Consider the following 21,619-nt stretch of genomic DNA (forward strand, 5'->3'; position numbering starts at 1 on the left):
AACATTTAATGTACACTGGACACTTTGTGAATTCTAACCATACTTTATAGATGTTTCCTTATTATCTTAGCCCTACAATATAAACGTTTCAGAAATAAGAACATGCAGTGTCACTGATGTGAATAACTATTCATTTAAGGTACCACAAGCTACATAATCAAATGAGAAAAGTTATTAGCCAGGTCCATGAGTTGCTTTACATCAAGAAAGGATGTTAAATAAAAATTCTACAAACCAAGCCAGTCTGCCCCAATGTATCATATGGCCATGACATGTCACTTGTGATATAGCTGGAAAGACATCTGAGCAGGATTGAATGTGTATGTCTGTGTGAGTGTGTTCATGCAGCTGTGAGAAGACTGAAATTGTGCCAGACTTTCCCAGTATTCGAGCAGATGGTTAGCACGAGTTATGCCAACTGTGGAGTTTGGACTGGGAGAGTGGAAAAATGGTTCATGTCGCTCTCCTTACAAACCTGGAACTCACTTCAATAACCAGGCCTGCTCAGAGAACAGTCAATATATCGGTTGGCCGACAAGGTCAGACAATAGTGATGCTCAAAGGTTTGATCTGTATCAGCAAATATCCTGTCATAATGACTGATTCTAACATGAGGAAACACATCAAGAGTTAAGAGTTAACTCATGTAATTTCATGGTTTCATACACCTATGCCAGTCTTTTAAAAGCCTAGTAAACTGTTCAGTCACCACTTGCTCAGTTCTATCTCAGGCTGCTCTGGTAAATTTTAGCTCCACCCCCAACTTAAAATAATGATTTTACATATTAAAACTGAAAATCATATTAGTCAATAAAATACTGTTTAACCAAAATGAGTTAAATGAAATCATACAGGGTGATATTAATACTTATTGTCAGACGCTTCAGCTTCTTAAAAAGTCACAACATTTCATATCGGTGTGGCCCTAGAGACGACCTTATGATCTCTGTCAACCTCCAACTGCTACTGTTTTGTGTCTCCCTCAGTGTGTGTGTGTGTGTGTGTATAGGATGAGTCCCTGAGGAGTGGGATCTATAAAAAACGGCGCTCCTCAGAGACAGCTTTTGGCACTGAGCGACAAGGAGCAGGACAAAGGTCACTTTGTGCAGTGTGTCAACAATCATCTGCCAACGCAGCAGGAGTGTGTCTGGAGGCAGGACATCCGGCAGAGAGGACTGTAGATTATGCCTGCCTCATCTGGCCTGCTTGAACTAATGGCTTATCCCACAGCATGAATGAGAATGGTGCAAAAAAATGACCATCACTGCCAATTGATTTCCATTAAATTGCACCACTGCTAAAAAGGGTAACTGACAGGCAGTTTAGTCACTTAACGGAGAGGCAGACAATGCTGATCCAAGGGTGGGTAATATAGTAAAAATGATTACATACAATATTAATTGTATTACATACAATTTCATACAATATCAGGATACATTATTTTACTGCGGTTCGGAAGTTTGGCCTCAGCTAAACAGCTAAGCCCTGTTTTAGACAATGCTTATAACAAACTAATTAAATAACACTAAAATAGGCTGCATGCCTGAAAAGTACTCATGAAACAATCGGCATATGTAAAAATGTATGTGATCGATTTATCATGATAACAAGACATTTTATTGCTTAATGAAGAACTTAAATGATGAATGTACCTGCTGTGTGTCTCCCTCTGTGTATGGGAGCTTGGTGGACACATGGAACATCACCTCCTTGTTATGGAAGTTGTGGTAGATTGACTCGGTGCCTGTCTGTCCATGCGTCACGTCCAAGCCCCCTCGAAAACTAGAAAAAGAGGGATCAAGAAAATTCAGAAACATCAATCATAATAGAAATCACATATAGCGTCTGAAAAACATTTATTATTAGGAGTGTGGTATGAAGAGCAGTTTAATATAATTTATAATAATAATATATACATAAACAATTATCTAAAATATATTTTTGAAGTTTTGGCTGCTGTCATCAGGTGATGAGTGAGGTTTTGCCATTACTTTTAATATTGAGAAAATTGTGAAAAAGTGTGATACTGGTTTCATATGATTTTTCTCATATGAAACCTGGAGAGTCTTTAACATGTTAAGTAACTGCAAATGAACAACAACAGCAAACTAAATATTTCTTAGAAAAGAGAGATGTCCTCAATTGTTTGACAGGCAGTGTAGCATCTCACCCTTTAAAGTCATGGAGATCGATCTTCTCTCCCAGAAACTCTAAAAACTCCACAAAAGCAGGACTCTCTTCATTATTTCCAAACAGCTCCTCTTCCGAAGTCTATATTGACAAAAACGTACATCACTGCATTTACATTCAAGACTCTTTAGCTATAAGTACAACAGCTGCTGAAGCACAATGGAGATTTGACAGGAAGATACTGCAACATTATTTCAATCCCAGAACAAACATAAGTTTTCCTGCTTTTACAGATTGGGAAATTACAATAACAATGGAATGGAATGACGCAGCTTTTGTCATGAATCACAAAGCCGTATATTCAACAAATGCTAAGTGAAATGAACCCTTTCAAAGTACATCAACAAACAACTTGACAAAGACAAAAGCCCTGCCTGACCTGCTCTGATATTAGCAAAACTACAGGGCTATGATTCCCTATGAGCCAATTATCCTGATGAAAATGCTAATTGCTTTCCTGAATAAACACAGTGTCTCATTTAGTGATGCTTAAAGGTGGGGGTACGGAAGTGAGTGTGTGGGTGGTCTAAGATAGAAAGGGATGTTTTGCAAGCATGAAGAGGTGTTGGATAGAAATGTGTAAGTCTTTTAATGGATTCTGGAGCCCTTTGTGTATGCATGCTGTCAAACATAGACATGAGAGGAAGAGACCTTTAGTGTGGTTTTCTCCTCTGGGGCATCTCCTCTGCCATGCTAATGCAGCTAGCAGTGGTCTTGAGAGCCCTCACATGCACTCTATTTCTCTGTCCATTGCGCTATTCCCCTGCCCACTGCTACTCGTGCCTTCCACCATAAAGGTCAAGGAGCTGGGATTGTGTTATCAAGCCACTCAATCGGGCCCTTAGAGAACAATAACGTTATGATTTTAATAACGGCAAAGCAGAAGTGATATTCAAGGTCCAGCTACTGTTCACTTTTTTAGCATGCAGTGTCTTTGTTCATTTTGGAAAGCTTGATTGTCAGAGGATGAGACACCTGGGCGATATTTGAAAGAGGCTTCTTGAAAAATGACAAGTTTACAAAACGAAAGTTAGGTCAGTGATACGTCTCAAGGATGCAGACCCTCTTGTGGGACCCACCTGACCGAACTTTTGATATATAACTCCAAACTTGAAGTTGTTGCTGATGACATGCTCGTCAAAAGTGACAATGAGCCTTGAAGCCTGTGGGAGAAAAGAAAAAGGACTTTAATTCAGCCATCAGAACCACACTGCTGATGCACCACTGCAGCAAGCAGAGACAGTGAGACACACACACACACACATAGAGAGAGATCCACATCCATCTCCCCCGCTGAATGACTCCAATGTCACAGCTTAATTAATAAGGACAAGTTATCATTGAGAACTGGATTAGCAATTCCTCAATTATGCATGTCAGTTCATTGTAGCACGATGATGCAAAGACAGAATATTGATTGCAAGAACACTTGCAAAAGTGTGACTGAGCTTTGCGTACCTTTGGGTAAAGCACAGGGAAAAAACGGTCCACGTTCACCTCCTCACACACCAGCTGGGAAGAAGGAAGAAGAAAAAAAAGGAAGAACAAACGCTGATTGATTTTCTCTTTTGTTCTTGCTGTTTGCAGTTAAAGCGAACCCATTGCTAGAGGCTCTTTTGTCCGAGCTGCTGAGATGGGGCTCACAGGGAGCAACTCTATCAGTCATGTCTTTCAGAGTGAATCATGATAAATTACAAGGGCAAAAAACAATAGCGCTGACCGCTGCACCCTGCACAGTACTACACCCTTACCTTGGCCATCTGGACAATGTTGGGGAATTCAGTCAGACATGATATCGGGATCACGTCATGATATGTTTTCAACTTGGTTCTGCAAAAAATAAAAAAGGCAGAGAGAGAGGAGAGTCATTTGTAAAAGTGGGATGCTTTTGGGGTGCATTTCTAACCTACAGAAAAAAAATATTAGGCTGCATTTCCTTATGAAGGGTTGTGATAAGGTCTTGTGATATTGGCCTAAATAATATATATATTTTAATTAATTTAAGGCAGTGATCTACACACAGGGCATTGCAAGGTAACATAGTTAAAAAAGTAATTGCATTTTCCTCAAATTTCATATACTTTATAATTATCTAAGTGGGGCTATGACTGACTTTTGGGAGGATGAACATGCCTGAAACCCTTTCTCCTCCCAATATACTTTCCAATAAATTCCACCAATACCTTCCGTGTTCATGAAGATGATTTCTTATTGTGAACTCAGTCAGTCCTAGCACCATTTATCAGAGGGGGGCTGACCTTCTACCAAAGCAGAAGCTGCCTAAACTCCAACACAGAGTTCTCTGAGTTTCAAACAGTGAGCCATGCCACACCAAACCACTCTAACTGACTGTTTGTATCTCAGCATGAAATGAAACACAGGTTAATGAATGTAATTATAGAGTTGTAATAGATCTTTCCCATCATTTAGTTATATTTAGTGCCACTGTGCTGTCAGCTGCTGTAACTATGTCACATGGGTAAGATGACAGCGATGTCCTGCAGTTTTCTCTCCACCCACACACTGGCCTATATCGTCCATCTGGTGTCTAATTCGGAAAAGAGGGTGCTGTGGACATGCAGTCCGTGTAATCTCATGGGAAAAGTGTGTGATTGGGGAGGGGGATTATTGTGTCCGGATATGACTCATAGTTTTCAGAATAGACACTGCCGTGTCCGGTATAATCTTCACTTACAACGTACATGCTTCTCAAAACAAACCAGTGGGGGAGGAGAATATCTGTCAAAGGTCTCATTTGTTGTCTTCCTTAAAATGAGGACACTGGGCAGACCCAAGCGAGAGAATGACAGAGGGCTGGAGTAATAGGGGTTGATGTTTTTGGATGGGTATTAGAGCATACCTGAGCATCAGCCGGAGGTGTTCTTGGTCCCCAATAACTTCATATTTAACGGAGAAGACCAGGTGGCCCAAAGCGCTGTCCACTGTGTAGTAATTAAAGTGCTCCTAATGACACAACAGACGGTAGGAGTGTGAGAACACATTATTCTTCTGAGACATGCACACAAACACCCTTCCCAATGCGCACACACACACACACACATACACACACACACACAGGCCCTTTAACACATTTTATTAAAACTCTCCTTCTGCTTCTATTCACACACGGGGCTCATCCATTATAGAAATTGTATTAGATTTTAGAGTATTGTGCTAATCTAAAGGCAAATCTAATATATCTTCATTAGAAAAACACTCTAATGAGGTGTGAGGCTGGGTCACATTGGCTTGCATCTCCTTTGTGAAGTTCAGTAAAAGAAATGTATGTCCACACAGTACAGGGCCAGATGTGGTCTTCTTGGTGTGAGGCTACAGACATTTGTCTTTCTTTGGCAAAATGCACGCTTCTATTCTCAAGAGGAAGGTTTTATTTTACATGCAAATGTGTGCCTTAATGAAAGTGCATACAACTCAAAAGCCAGTCAGTGTAAAAGCTAATAATGCCCCACTGAGGCCCAGATATACTCTTTTGTGCATGTTCAGGTATAAGCAGCATGCATAATGTTAAAAAAGTATATGCATTATGTATTAAACTGACGTACAAGCCTATGTACACATTATACACCATGTACATAGAAAAACATCAAACAAATTTCTCTCCCACATACACAGTAATAATAATAATAATAATAATAATAAACTGTAGCTAATTAAACATAAAACACAGTATTTCAAGCAAATCCTAATGCACTTGGAAAAATGGCAAAAATTAATGCCCACAAGGCAGTGGAAGACACACTGGCCAACAGTGGAAGACTATGAAAAGACAGCGCAGACTGTTATTTTAAAAATGGCAATTTGGTGGAAGTGTGGAGGTCAAGGTGAGATCTGAAAAAAAAAAAATATATATATATATGGGAAAGAATTGCTTATATGTTAGTAGGACATGCAAATCAAAAACCCCATATGACTGCCATAAACCTGCAGAAAATCTGGAAATCTGGAAAGTCAGCACTGTTGTAACAAACAATCATTATGGAAGACTTAAGAGTTTGAAGAGTGCAACGTAACATCAAGAGAAGCCAGACGAGTTTGGGAAACGAGTGCTCTCTCTTTTCTGGTTTGCCACTGAAACTCAGTGAATGTGAGTGAATCGTGGAGACTTATCTCACCTTTCCCAGAAACTGTTTCCTGTATATCTTGGCAGTCGTGTTGCACTCCAGTTTGATGCGGGACGTGGGAGACAGGAGGTTTTCTGGGTCATTTCCATTGCTCAGCTCATGATTAGTGCCTTCAATCCAGTAGCCGCCAAACTGCGGCAGCAGAATCAAGGGGAAGGGGCTCTTCCGGCCCAAAACCTGGCAGACACAACAATCACTGGTGAGGCCAGCAAGCCTGCACAATATATTGCTTGGTAATCAAATGAGCGTATCAAGTGATGAATCAGGTTAGTTACATCAGGACCTAATGATATGGATGATGGTCAGTGATTATATGGAAATCGCTATTGTTATAGAAATTGTTAAGAGTTTAGATGACACTGGGCTACAGTGTACAGTGCTCCACTGGTCTGCTAATATATCGGCATTTTACTTTAAATAAATGTTAGATTTCTCTGTAATGCTAATCCAGGTACATGTCCACATTTATACATTCTTTCAATATATATTTAGAAATGTACTAGCATTATCATTAACAGCTGATGTACAAAAAATTAAGACCATTAATTCCCATAATAATCACAATTATGTCTATATACTGCATGTCTAGATGCTAGGCAGAAGGAGACATAAAGAAAGATAAATTTATATAGAACATTAAACTGTATTTTACCTCATGGACACTGGGGTATGGGATGTAGTCCTCTTCAGTCTATAAAGAAAATAAAACAATATTTTTACTGCATTATTCTCTCTTAACATTAAACAACTTGTCATGCAGTTGAGGACTAAAACTTTTAATATTCAGAAATGCATTCATACTTATAAAGCCTAGAAAAGTAAATATTTTATGTTAAGTGCTCAGGCGCCTTTCGGAAAGACCAACAACTAAACCACTCTCTTTGTTCCATACTTAGTGCACTTAGAAGACCTAACTCTCCACTGCTCATTTTGATTCATTACACACCAAATGGCCTCAGGCCAGAGGATACTGCTCAGCAACAATTCATCTCATTGGATTGCATCTCTATTAGTTGGTGTCTGAGAGAAGGGTTACTGCTGTCGCTGAACATGGGACTTATCGGCCTGCCTGATAACTGACCCTTCTATTTGAAGCTGTCTGCGGGCAGATAACGCCACTAGCTCAAGACAATAAAGAGCTGTATGTGAGTTTGGGTGTGAGTGGAGGTGGACATACTTTGAGAGGGGGAGGAAGGGTACACCGCTGTTCGTCCATTCTGTTGCTCTGAAACATACAGATAAAGAAAAAGTGAAGAGTCTGTCAGCATACTAGACAGGAGAGCAGTGACCAACTACAAGCTACGCTTAACCAAAAAAATCTGAAGAACATGCTAACATCTCATTGTTGAACCAGAGATATTTCAGAGCATTTGCTGCTACAAATATTGCAGATAAAAAAGAAAATATTTTAGTCAGCGTAGGCTAGACGATACGGCAGAGAAAAGATTTACACAAGCAAGCATAAAGAAAGATATGTTTATATATATATTTCCAAATGTTTGTGGACACCCCTTGTAATGATTGAATTGAGATACTTTAAGTGGCACCCATTAACACAGAGAATGTACTGCTAGTAGAACATGATCCCTGGGGCAGATAAATATGAACCTATTGGAACCATGCCTAATGCCAAGCTCAGGCTAGAAGGGTATAAAGCCCTTAAGCATTGAGCTGTGAAGCAGTGGAACTGTGAACTGTGTTCTCTGGAATGATGTTACTACATCCAATACTTATGGGATGAGCTGGTGTGTTGAGGATGAGATAGGGTGGTGATCATCCAACACCCTGACTATTCACTCACTATTGCTCTTAATGCGGAATGCAATCTTATCCTTACAGTAATGCTCCAAAATCTAGTAGAAAGCGTATATACACTTACTCCAACAAAAGCAGGATCAGCTCTTTTTTAGTATCGAGAGGAAATATTAAATGAGTATTGTTTTGATATTGTGCATACTTCTGTCCATATAGTGTATATATAAAGAGTGTATAAAACATCTCAACAGCAGTAGAAGCAAGAAAACTGCATTTCATTACAACAACTTTACCGAGATGCAAGGATAGGGCAATGTCAGCAAGCATAGGGAAGATCCCATTCCATCCAACCACACTGAATGTCAATGGTATATATGTCAATATCAGATATTAAGGCCAGCATGTTAAGTGCTAATATTACATTTTGATTAAATGTCAGAGTGCAAAAATGATATCTTCTGTATGACAGTTCAGCAGTTTGACAGAAGGAGACCTTGGGTCACTGACACAGATTGTAGCCTCACAGAGGTCACAGAGTTCAACAGAAACCCACAGGCTATGAGTGACCCTGGCAGCGTATGTGGATTCATATGGGCTGTGATGCTGCTGACTGTGTGTTTGAACTGCAGGAATGCTATCTCCAGGAGACAGGAATTTTCTAGATGATCTCATGATACCAGACATCTTTCTTAAATGATAACAATTATCTCCTGATGTAGTGGGATTTCTTTATACACATTCTGCCATCTGCCCTAGATTTTCATAGAGTACATTCTGTCCTTTCACTATTAAAATAAACAATTTCTAAATGGTTTTGGCTTTGAATGAATGATTCTAGTACAAGCCTTTAATCAGCGTAGAATCTTTATATAATGTGCAGATTGTTTAAACTTTAAAAAAAGGTTCTATAGACATGCATTATTCATTTGCTGGATCTTTAAAGATCCGTCTTCTTGGAGGTGTGTCCTTCTATGGAAGGGATCACCATTTCTGGTCCTTGAGGGCTGGTGTCCAGCAGAATTTGGCAATTTACTTGCTCAAATACACCTCAATAGATGAACCAGTTAATTAACGGGTTTAGTAGGTTTGTTCAGCAGGGAAAAACTAAACAGCTGCTAAACTGTGCCCTCCAGATCCGGAATTTCTGATGAAGGATTGTGCCATGTGCAACATAAAGTCGGTGGAGTACAAACTGTGCTCTAAGGTAAAGAAATGTATTGTTAATAGATGATAGTTACTGTGTGCACTTTGGAGCACTGGTGCAGGACTGAGTAATAAAACTGTTCTCAGTGTATCCACATGACTGACCTGCAGAAGAAAGCGAAAAGCAAACAGCTACAACTAGGTAACCAGCCCTGAGAGCTGGTTCCAGGCTTACTGGAAGACGTCTAAACTCAAAAAATGGAAGGGGAAAAAAAAGAAAAGAAAAAGTAATACTTTACCTGCATTCTCTCAATCATTTCAAATAAATCAGTAGTCTGAAAAAAGGGGAGAGGAGATGAGATGAGTGAGGTGACAAATGATTAAAATTGAGATGTGAGAGCTGAGCCCTAGATTATGTTACAAGATCTAAGTAGGGCAATGCTGAGGACAGGGAACACACTATTCAATACCTTCACAGAATTCATCTGCCTTTACTTTATTATTATTAGCCATTATATCTCTGTTCAACCTCTCTGACCCATACTCCTATGAATTTCATCAATACGTAATCATACATTTGAATGTACCTTGGTAGGCTTATTTCAAAATTTAGTTTCTGTTAGGCATAAAAAATTCAATAAGGCTCACAGGCAGGGGTTGGGGGCATTTAGTAAAGCACAGTGTTAACAGAGCCAAGCAAACTGTCATTTTAATGACAGGAATCAAGAGTTAGATGTCAACAGGAGCTCATTGCTCTTAACTTAGTAAGCCTTCGAATTCAAGGGTTATTTAATTTTAATTTGGCTATTTTATTGAAATGTAATGACTAGGGATGTTACGACTCACAAAATGATTTAATTCAGTTTGATACAGGTGTTTGGATTTGCTATATTTTTTGATACAGCAAATACGAGGAGTGGCTGAAAATATACTCATATTAACATGTTAATGTTTCCATTTTCTGATTATCATTTCAATGCTATTTTTAAAGGTTTAAGCTTCAACGTGTCCCAATCCTATGCTTGAAATATGTGCATATATCTACAACAAAATAAAATCTTTACAGGAGAAGGACAAAACCTTCTTAACTTTCAATGGAAGTCATTTTGGAGCATTTCTATTGGTCCATTCATCATAAAACTTTGACATAAGATAAAGAACAACCGCCAGATTTACATGTCAAATTATGTCAAAAGTGAAAGACAGCAAAAATGGAGATGTAATGTTTTTATAACTGCAACTTCTAAGTATCAAATCTGTTGTGTATTATTACCATTGCACTCCATGAAAGTGTGTGGTGAGGTCAGGACATTTCAATTTGGCTTAGTGACTTTCTGTGGAATTCACTTCCTTAGGCCAAATTATGAAGGGAATTACTTCCGTAAGCTCCTTTAAACTAAATCTTTCATATCTTTCAGCATCAGACGTACTGGCTATCTTTGTCATTACTTTGTTCCACATCAGTGTACAGCGGTGCACAACATTTATCCTGTGCTGTTCACGAAATGCAACTAAACTCTTTTTTTCCATCATGAGGAGCTAACATCCGTGTACACCCTGCAATCTGCTGCACACAAGCGCTATATTCCAAATGACTGCAAGATGAAGCAACTCAATTGTACTCCCATGCCTAATTCACACAGAGTTCAGTCCAGGACCTGGGACTGACCCAAAGATAACACGAAATAGCAGGGGCACGGATCCTGTGAGTATAGAATACAGCCTGAATGAGTTTCTTCCTAAAGGCATGAGCAAACAGATTGTGTACTGTGCCACACTGTTTGAGTACATTGTGCTAGTCCTACTCCGCCATATGCAAACAGACCCTATTTCTGCCTTGAAAACAAACATCAGAAGAAAATTAGCCATGCCAAGCAAAATACCAATAGCACAATCTCATTGGGAGAGTGTGAGTGTGTGTGTGTGAGCCTGTAGCTGATGACCCACTTACTGTACTTGACTGCAGAGCTTTCACACACCTCTCATTTATCAGACAACAGAATGAAATAGGAGGTGCCCAGGATTTATCAAAACATAATAGCCAAAACATGTGCTGCTTATGAGCCACAACTCAGCGTGTCCTCCTTCAGCAAACAGTGCTGTAGTCATGAATGTTTGCTGTTTTAAAATGGCATAAAGCAAAGCTAACGATGGCACCATGTTTAGCCTTTTCTTATTTTAACGCTACAGATTTCCCTGTTTGTCAAGCAGTTTGACAAGCTATACACATGTCTATGGCAGTTGTGCACTATGTTGTGTAATGGTTGTGCAATGGTTGTGCACTATGGCAAAAAATGCAATGTTGCTATGGCTTTAAAATATCTCTTCTGATGTTAGATAAGTAGGACAGATACAATTGACCAGCAAAACATTATAAAAACACCTTTATTTAATGTTGTTTGGTGCTGTGCATCATTGTGCATCCAAAAAAGCAAGGCCAATTATATTCTGATGGAATCTTTGGAGTCTCAACTCAATGTCCATGTTCTTCAAGTACAGATGATTTCCACAATATAAGAAGAGCTAATCGTCACAATTTTACGTGTGATAATGAAATTATATTGTCATATCGCCCATCATTACTCTATGTATGGCTAGTCCTTTTTGTTAGTTGTACTGTTCTGCATGGTACATATGTATACAGTCATTAAGACATTGTCCAAAAATCAACCGGATCAGAATTAGCCTGCAGTGATCAGAGAGACTGAGCTGTGTCCAAGAGCAGTGAAACTGCTTCAGTACTTGGTACTGATGCTTTTTAATTCGAACCTTAATTAATGTCAGCTCAGACGGATAGAATAAATTCTCATTCAATGCTCCCATCTTCATTACACTGTGCCTTTTCTTAGACTTCGGAAGGTCTACTTACGGTTCCAGGCCTTTTCCAGTGCCCCACTGTCACATGGAGTGGACTTGGATAAATGTAGCGACCTTTTGTGGCCATTTTGAAGAGTCCAGCCTCTCTTGGAAAAATAGGAATCCTTCACTTCCAATCCAGGTTAGATCAGGTTACTATCCAGACGAGCTTTTCAAAGATCTCCAAAAACACTCTACTTTCCATGAAGAAAGGTCCAAAAAGAAGACTGGTCTATCGCAGCAGTGTCAGAACACCCTGGATGAGTAACACTACTTCAGTAGAGCAAACCTAAGCGTATGTATGCTTTGTGAGCCACCGCTACTGTATGTGTGCTTATATGAAGTTTTCCAGCGTCTGTGTTGGAGACAGTCGATATCTCAATATCTCTTGCTGTTCTGGACTGATGTTGTGGGAACTGACAAGAAAAGTCTTGCATTCCTCTCCCACAGAGTTAGCAGATCTTCTGAGACATGTTCTCTCTCTCTCTCTTTTCTCGCTCACTCTGTGCGTCTCTGTCTCTATCTGGTAGAAGTGTAGAGGTGGAGCTCATGTTATGTACTCTCTCAGCCTGACAAGCCTGAGCACAACCCACCTAAACAGATTCTAACGTACCAATGCAGAGCAGGCAAAGCTGGTCTGGACATTTTACATGGGGCATTTTATCAGTGTTTGGAGTTGAGCCAAAGAGGCTGGGGAGATATTACTCTCAATAACAACATCAGTGAATTCATAAGATGACAAGTTACAAATAATGTTATTGTGTTTATTACTTCATCCAGTTTATACATGCATACAACATAAGTACATTTGTAATGTTCATGAATCACTTTCCTTTGGGACTAAGTTGTTAATATCAATATTTAACATTTTAGATTTCCTTTGGTCAATAGTTCAGAGTCTGACTGAACACAAATGTAAAGAAATGTTGCAAATTGATAAATAAATCCATCCATCCATTCATCCATCCAACCACCCTTTTATTCTCCCACCTACCCAACCTTCCATTCATCCATCCACCCACTCTTCTATACTCCCACCTACCCAACCTTCTATTCTCCCACCTTCCCACCCTTTCATCCATCCAGGCAACCACTAACCCATTTAAAAAATATATCCACCTATATGCATCCATCCATCCACCAATTCGCCCCCTCCTGCCCTTCCTTCCAACCACCCACCCACCCTTCCAACTGTCTACCCTTCCATGCTACATCCTACCCCTTCTACCCTCCATCCACCATACCATTCCAACTGCTGACCCACCCTATCATCAGCCCACTCACCCAGCCACCTTTCCACCCATTTATCAATTCACCATCCATTAATTTACTCATCCTTCCATTCAGTCCAACAATATCTAAATCCACTGGAGATGTGGTTATAGTGCATGGGAAAGGAAGGAAATAAGAGAAGAGAGGGACAAACATGTGCGCATAACATTTCCCACAATAAGGATTTATCACTACTCCTTTCTCTGATTACAGCCCTCCCTCTGCCAAGCTCTCTAATCTTCTTTTTCTTTTTAAACTGAAATGCAAATAAAGTGCAGAGTGAAAATGTGCACTGCTGCAAAACGAGAGAATAGAAGAGAACCTGCTGCCTGCTCGACTGAATCTCCACAATGTCGACAGTCCTCCATCTGCAGCTCAACATTTCGATCATGAGTTTTTTTTTGATAGGGCTATAATAAATATGATGTTGATGGCTATTGCGGGCCTCCCAGTTCCGTGGAAATAAGGAACTGCAATCAACTCATAAAAGGATGTCAGTGGGAGAGTATCCGGTGCTTGTAGAGCGTATGCACACAGACACACACATATTATTGCGCTGTCCAAACAGTGATGGCTTGGCACAGTTCAATATCAAGCGAATCACTGGTATATTGCAGCCATCTAAACCAAACTTAGTCTGATAATAACCAGTGAAAGAAATGCACCCTAAACAGACCTCGGCAGTACACAGCTCTCTCTATCCCTTATTAAATCTGATGGATCCTGGATGAAATAGTGCAGACATTAAATATGAGCAGGCAGGTCAAATGAAACCATGTCTGCATACAAAAAGTCTACAAGTCTAAATGACACCTACACACTAGTGGTCAGTAAATAAAATGTCAAATGGGTTGGAAAGTATTACCCTAAACGCTATATATCCAGATGTTTGTAATCTACATTACAGTGACTACTGATTCAGCTACTTTAAGTACCCATTGCTGAAACAGATGAGCAAATGCACATACACAGCTTGTCTAGTCCCTGTAGAGACTTATTGCCAATAGAATAGGACACTCTGGTGCAGATAAACATGAACCTACTGGCACTGTGCCTAATGCCAGGTGTGGGCTAGAGGGGTATAAAGTGGAACTATGTTCTCTGGAATGATGGATGGTGCTCCCTCCAATCCTTTTGGGATGAGTTGGGGAGTTAGGGATGAGGTGGGGTGATGACCATCAAACATCTTGACCTCACTAACGCTCTTGTCGCTGAATGCAATCAGATCCTCAGCAATGCTCCAAAGACTTCCCTGGGCAGTAGAGAGAGTTACTCCAACAAAAGCAGGATAAACTCATTTTAAATACTGTGGATTTCAGAAGAAACAAAGAGTGATCAGGTGGTCCAAATCCAAATAGGTGCTCGTTTCAATTTTGTCATAATTTAAAAACAACAGCTGTCCTTTATGTTCACATTCACACTGGATCAACAGAAATGGTCTCAAATTTATTAATCTTCCAGTTCATAGTGGGTCCGAAGCCTAACCAGAATCACAGGTGTAGGAATTCTGAGTTCTGAGTAAATTCAGTATTGCTGTGGTAACTGTAATCTTGTTTACCCCCTGGCCCCTGTGGCCCTGACTCTTATCTGTCTCCCTGGCATATGTAGAGAGAGTGACCTGAGACACTCATTTTGATCTCTCTTTATTCTTTATCTCTCACTGTTCTCAGTTTTGGATTTGAAATGACTAAAAAAAAAACAAGTACTTCATGGAAATTCTTGCTTTTAACATGTTATTTCAAGTTGTGCAATCATAGTGGACTGGATGAGGATGATGTGTTGGTGTTTTTGGATGTGTGTTTGGAAACACATTGAACATTGTAATGTTTACACTTTACTTAACATAGCCAACTCATTCAATGTGCTTTTGGGAGGAAAACCCACATGGACACGGAAAGAACACAACAAACGTATCACAGAAATCCAGTAACCACAATGGGGATCAAACCCAAAACCACAGGCTCCAGGAGCTGTACAGCACACACAGTTCCTGGAGTGCTACAATGCCTCCCTTTTGTATAAGGTTATTTGTAATAAGATTTTTTTTACATTAACTTACAATAAAAGTAAACTTCTGTAAGATAAAAACATATATTGTAGACTGTGATGTCCTGAACACATTCAACAGATTCCTTTTTCCTTGGCAGTTCTAAGACAACTAGCTAGAACAAGCTAAACTGTCTGAAGCAACCTGAGTTTGTACCTGCTTCCTAAGCCATGAGTCATTTAAGCTCCTCTTCTGAAGACGTGTTAGTGCTCAGTGCTGTACTGACAGGAGATGAGTAAACACTGGGCCAGAAGTGTGACCAGAGACTGTGAAGATCTTGCACATCAGGGATTGTAAATTCTGCTCCTGTAGGACTGAAGTCCAACACAGTTTGGTGATTTCTCTGTTCAGGCACGCTTGATTCAGTTCATTAGTTAATTGCTTAGTTAACTGCAAGAAAAGGGCAAAAGCAGAGGTATCCTGTCCCAGTCTTGGAGGGATTTAGTCCAACATAGTTTGCTGATGTCCCTGCCCTGTCAAGTCGGCAGTTATTAGGTTCAGTAAATGTGCTTGAGCTGGGAAATTACCAAATTATGCTGGGCTAAGGACCTCCAGGCCTGGGTTCAGAGAGGGAAACCTTTTGCTGAGTGATTTTGTGTAATTCATATAACAAAGGGACAACATCTGTGAGCAGGGGTTGATATCTCTGGTCCATAGTAAACCTATTCAGCAGCTGTAGGAGGCAGATGTATAGTTAAGCCCTCTGTGCCACAGTATCCACGTTTACTACATGCAACAATGCGTTACAGGTGATCACCACATCTGGCTCTATGATTCCATGAGTCGTGTTACTGTATTTGTCTTATGTTTTGTTAAATATTTTTAGGAAACCATGCCCATTATCCTGTGGGTAATTAAACACCCTATTGTTGATAATGAGTTTTAGTGTAATTTGTGATATCTGCAAATGTCATTATCTGATTGCTGACACGCTTAATAGTTGAGGCACAGCTCAGCTTTGAGTATCAGTAGTACAAATCAATGGACAGGACAGCCGTGAACGCTATTAGTGACAATGAACCTGGCTGGCAGTGCTCAGCTAGATAAAAAAAGGCAGATCATCCCCACAGACTCCTGTGATGAATAGCAGCGCTCAAAGCCAGGAGAACTGTGTGTGCATTTCATAATGCGCTATCACAAGTTCCAGAAGTCCTGCAAAGTTTTGCATGCCCCTGTGTTCTGAGCAGCATTTTAAGAGCGTGCAGAATGCGTACCAACATCAGCATGATGTATTTGAAGCTTGGAAGCACTTTGTTACAACACAGCTTAAAACTGCAGAGTTGCTTGATAAATGACAGATCCTCAGGGCTTGGTATCTGGGTATAACGAAGTAAATCTATTTAGCTGGTCAAAAAAAAAACTTTCAAACTTTCCAGTGAAATGATGAAGCACTCGTTCTGCAGTTTCTCAGGCAGCCGAACTTATACCCTACTACATATTCATGACTCTCTGGGATGGTAAGAAATATCCTGCCCGACTGCAATGTCAGATCCGTCCAGTTCCATGAAACATGAAAGAAGGCAATTTAGAAGAGCGAGTCGAGGGAGATCTATTCGAATTGCCAGAAAAATCTGAAGGTAGATTAGGACTGCCACTATCTATCTAACAGTAATCAAGTAAACTACTGGTTATTCTGGCAATGTATTGAGTAATTTAAAAACTAAGACTGTCTTTACCGGAACAATAACAAATGACAATTAGACATATTTCGAAACACAAAATCTGGTTGAAGAAAAGCGACAACTGTAGCCATGTTGTTGTAGCCATGTTGTTGTTGAAATGCTGATGAGGCTAGAACTGGGAGACGGGAGGAGTGTGGAGCACTTAACTCAACATTAACATTTTAAAGTGGATTACTTATTAGTGCTGGTTATTCGATATTCAAACAATGCAACCAATGATACATTTAAAATTTGAATAAATATAAGGTTAGTGTTTTACGATGCACTGTCACGTTTTCGCACTGCGATACAACCATTATCCGATGCATTGTTACACCCCTACAACTAAGTACTGTTTATTCAGGCAAATTAAAGATGAATATTATAAATATTCAATATATAAATTGAATATATAAAGCTACATATTAAGTAATAAATTACTTTACTTATGATCACCTGTAATATGAATACTGAATATGTATTCAACTGAATATGTATTAAATGCAACTGAAGTTAAATGTAAACAGTTGTCTATTGAATGTAACCCTTAGCTAACCTTAACCTTGAGTCTACCCTAAAACCTAACCCTAACCCTAATTTTAACCTTAAGTCTACCCTAAAACCTAGCCCTAGCCTGGGTAAGGTTAAGGTTAGGATTGTTAGGATCAACAGACAATCATTTGCATTCAACTTAAAGTTGCTTTTAACAGGCCATCCAAGTAGAGTGATAAAATCAAGCCTAATGAAGTTATTGTGAGCATATATGATAGAAAACGTATTTTATGGCAATATTATGTAGCATTTGTACCTTCATAGTGATGCTTAGTGCATAGTGATGCTTAGTACCTGCATAGTGATAGAAATCATAGTGATGCTTCATTGACTGTAATAGGGAGAATAGCGTATCTCTTCACTGTCATTCACTGTCATTGCCGGTTCTGTACCTCTCCTCTTGTCCAGAAATACTTGTGTAAAGTATGTCCTTCAGGAGTGGCAAAAATCTGCTTTTTGGAGCATGATATTTTTTAATTCTGATTGTGTCAGTTCCTGAAATGAAAGGCGACAGTAGTCAAAACAAATGTGTCAAAGTGTGAGTGTGAAAAAGATCAAGCCTCCTATGTGTAAAGAGAAAGTGAAGAAGGCCAGAGACTAAAAAATCACACTCAGAGAATCATTAATTAAGGATTGACCTGATTTCACACTGGAGATTATGCTTCTCTCATCCCTGTACACTCCAATAAGCTCATCAGTGCCCTCTCTAACTGCCAGTCACCCCCCTCAACCTCCCTTTCCCTCTTTCCCTCTCTCTGGTCCGTGGCCATCCACGGCTCGGCACTAATTAAATCAACGTTAGCAGTGTAGCAGTGATAACGGAGGGCTGTGCTTCGAAGCTGCTCTCTCCTAATCATGGCTAAAGTGCCTGGTGGAGTTTGAAGGCCTGATAGCTGAGTCAGGGTTCAAACTAGAGATAGCCAAAGTCCATTTTACCCTCAGTGACAGACAGGCCTACAGGCTCTGTGACTCAGCACCAGGGTCCATGTGGTCTTGCCATTAATTAAAGTGTTTACAGGCTGTGCTTGCTGCTTGTTTATTAATATGAGACATTATTACTGATCTTGTACTGCTGTCAGCAGACCGGGATAGAGATGTATTTCATCAGATTTACAGATTGACAGAGAAAGTTGTCCAGAATTGATGCCCCACAGATTTGTAGGTATTGACGTAAGACCTGCCAATGAAACATCTGTAATTAGTGTTGTTTTCTCTGTAATTAGACTTGTTTTCAATCATAACAAACTGACATCTCCACCATGGATGTCAATTAATGAAACCAATTATCTAATCCAATGCAAACCGGTCCAGTTGTGAATGCATTACAGAATTCAGTTTTAATAGGCTATAATACATTGTCATTAGACAGACGCTTTTACAAAAATCTATTAAAATAAGCTTCCGTAGGTATTTTCCAAAGTATTTTTAAGGTATTTTTGTTTAAGAAAATAAGAACAGATGAGGTAGGTAAACAGAGCAGGCATTTAGTTAGGTGGGGAAGATGAAACATCCTTGCTTTTTTAGGTACAAGCTTGGTTAGCTAAGCACTTATTGTGGCTCTCCATCCCTTCAGGAAGAGCCTTTCAGCAACTATCATCCTGCAACCTGAGTTTATCTCCACACTTTATGGCTGACTAAAGTAATGTGACTACCACTTATGGCATACACTTTTCTGTGGCTGCGACATGCTAGTACTGCTCTCAGACAATAGAAGAGACTCACTTTCCACAACAGACCTGCAAAGCTAGACTGAGTCGCATACGCAGGTGCAGTTGGGTTGTTGTTAAGTTGTTGAGTGAAGCACTGGAGGCTGGCAAACTGTTGAGGACTTAATTCAGCATCCGCTAAAAAGCTGTGGCATCACTATACTATATATTTTTGAATAGTAAATACAACACACACGTTTGGTGTGATTTCATTATTTTTTCTCATTTCAGACAACAATCAGCTTGAGCTTAGCTTGGCACTGCTGTTGCTAACGGCTTACACCTTAAGGCAGCGTCATTTCATCTGCACCCACTTTTACTTACTATACTGATCTTTCACTTCACAATAATTTAATATCAAATAATAAAAAAAAAATTATTTGGTCTGCCTTTAGATCCAGTCAGCTCTAATCTTCACCATGAACTAGAGGTGAGTGATATATCACTAAATGTGACATTTTCACAATACACATAATCGCAGACAAAATGCATCAGTAGCGACAGACTCTTAAAACCTACTACTGAAATACTCCCCAATACTTGATGAACACATTATTATTTATTTCAGTAATATTTACATGTTTTGTTTACATTTGATTATTAATTCCAGTAATGAATGAAAGAATTTTAATTAATAAAATTGTAAGTGTTCATTGGTAGAGCATTACATAAAAAAACTCTTAACACTTAAGATGATCTTCATGCTACGAAACCTTTAAGAAACTGAGATGTGGCCATTCAGCTGCTCTGTATCTGATCACCATTACTATCAACATTTGTTTCACTGGTGTATTACTGTTACTGGAAAATATCCAGTCACTGTAGACAAACAGGATCATTTCTATCAGCAGGCAAATGGTGGCACGCAGCAAAAGTGGACTGATGTCTGCATTATTTTCAGTAGTAACTTGAATCTGTACACAAACCGGTATCTCTCCTTTACTGTGCTGTTGCTCTGTGCCTTTTTTCTCCTGATCACATTGCCACTGACACACATGCTTATGGGAAATGTAAGGCTGTGAAAGATATGTCTACACTGCCTTCAAAAAGTGACCAAGACATAGTCATTGTCTGACTTGATAGCGTGAAACACCGCCATTTACCGTTTACCCATGTGGTTAACTTCTTTTTAGCTTCTTAATCCTAAAGATCACAAACCAAAAGACAAACTGAAATACATATAGCAGAAGCCCAGGAGCCACTGACAATGTTTAGATGAATGCCTACACCAACATAACTGGAAGCTATGTTCATTTAGGATGGGCTAATTAACAAGCCCATCCTGAGTAAAAGGTGGTTTGTTAGAGCAGGAAACCACTAAAGTGTTCAGGTCGGAGGGTCCTTCGGGACACTGCCATAGGATTTAACAGTGGTTAAGATTTCTGTTTATGCATATTAGTCAGGCCCACCAGCAGACTGGATCTAACTGTGGAGACAAGGAAGCCCAGACAACCTCCCAGCTATCGCTTCAGGCTAACACTGCTGTCCTTTCTGGCCTAGACAATTCCTGCTACTTTCAGGGGTGGAATCTGAAGAAGAAGCGAGACATTTCCTTCAGGTTTAGGACAACAGAAGGCTCCCAGACAGGCATCTTAGCCATGCAGTCTGCACCACAGAGGGAGGAAAGCACGCTTACATCACGCATCTGGGCCAGAATTAGAAAGCGAGTAGGACTCTCAAATCCTCTTTGGTGAGAGAGCTTAATGGCAGCTGTCCTTATGAGAATCACGTCTAACTGACTGACTGACTTAAATTACAGTCAGAAGCTTGGGTGATTTCACTTCTGCGACTAAGACAAATTAGAATGCGGAATAAAAGGGAGCAAACACTGTTTTGTATGAACGGTGACAGTAAGCAGTGCTGTGCAGACTGAAGGAGATTGGAGATTGCCAAATGCAAATGGCTTATTACATAAAAAACTCGACACCTCCCTTTTTCCCTCCCCCTCTCTCTCCTTCTCTCTCTCTCTCAGAGTCAGATTACCGGTTTAAGCTCAGTTGTTTCGTGAACCCTATTAAAGCTCTCTGACATCACTCGTATTATATCCCTTTAATTTTCAAGCTCACTCAGCTCCCTCAGTGTAGGAGTCAGCTCTCTCAGACTACATAAACAAACACACTTTTGTTGTGGTCACAATGCAGGATCCCATACATCCTTCAATTAGCTTTAACATCAGAGATGGTAATCAAGAGATATACACACTATATGTATACAAAAGTAGTCGGGCACCTGCTCATTTACCATTTCTTCTAAATTAAGGGTATTAAAAAAAAGAGTTGATCATGTTTTTGTTGA

The 21,619-nt window shown here is 39.8% G+C and overlaps 1 protein-coding gene across 9 annotated transcripts in view; it reads right to left on the reverse strand.

The window, feature by feature from the left end:
* The window catches only part of rap1gapa (RAP1 GTPase activating protein a), a 119,131-nt gene that overhangs the window by 18,441 nt on the left and 79,071 nt on the right, over positions 1-21,619 (reverse strand). For 7 of the 9 annotated variants that reach the window (XM_072656333.1, XM_072656336.1, XM_072656329.1 and 4 more), the window contains 10 exons: positions 9,530-9,565; positions 7,510-7,557; positions 6,985-7,023; positions 6,324-6,509; positions 5,051-5,154; positions 3,942-4,020; positions 3,649-3,702; positions 3,270-3,353; positions 2,171-2,271; positions 1,653-1,782 (listed from right to left, as the gene is read on the reverse strand). In XM_072656333.1, the coding sequence (XP_072512434.1) occupies positions 1,653-1,782; positions 2,171-2,271; positions 3,270-3,353; positions 3,649-3,702; positions 3,942-4,020; positions 5,051-5,154; positions 6,324-6,509; positions 6,985-7,023; positions 7,510-7,557; positions 9,530-9,547 (843 nt within the window). In that variant the 5' untranslated portion in view covers positions 9,548-9,565. Of the gene's footprint in view, positions 1-1,652; positions 1,783-2,170; positions 2,272-3,269; positions 3,354-3,648; positions 3,703-3,941; positions 4,021-5,050; positions 5,155-6,323; positions 6,510-6,984; positions 7,024-7,509; positions 7,558-9,529; positions 9,566-12,099; positions 12,120-21,619 lie in introns of those variants that run through there. The other 2 variants (XM_072656334.1, XM_072656330.1) reach the window with 2 other exon arrangements.

This window comes from Salminus brasiliensis, chromosome 14, assembly GCF_030463535.1.
Source record: "Salminus brasiliensis chromosome 14, fSalBra1.hap2, whole genome shotgun sequence".
Taxonomy (NCBI): domain Eukaryota; kingdom Metazoa; phylum Chordata; class Actinopteri; order Characiformes; family Bryconidae; genus Salminus; species Salminus brasiliensis.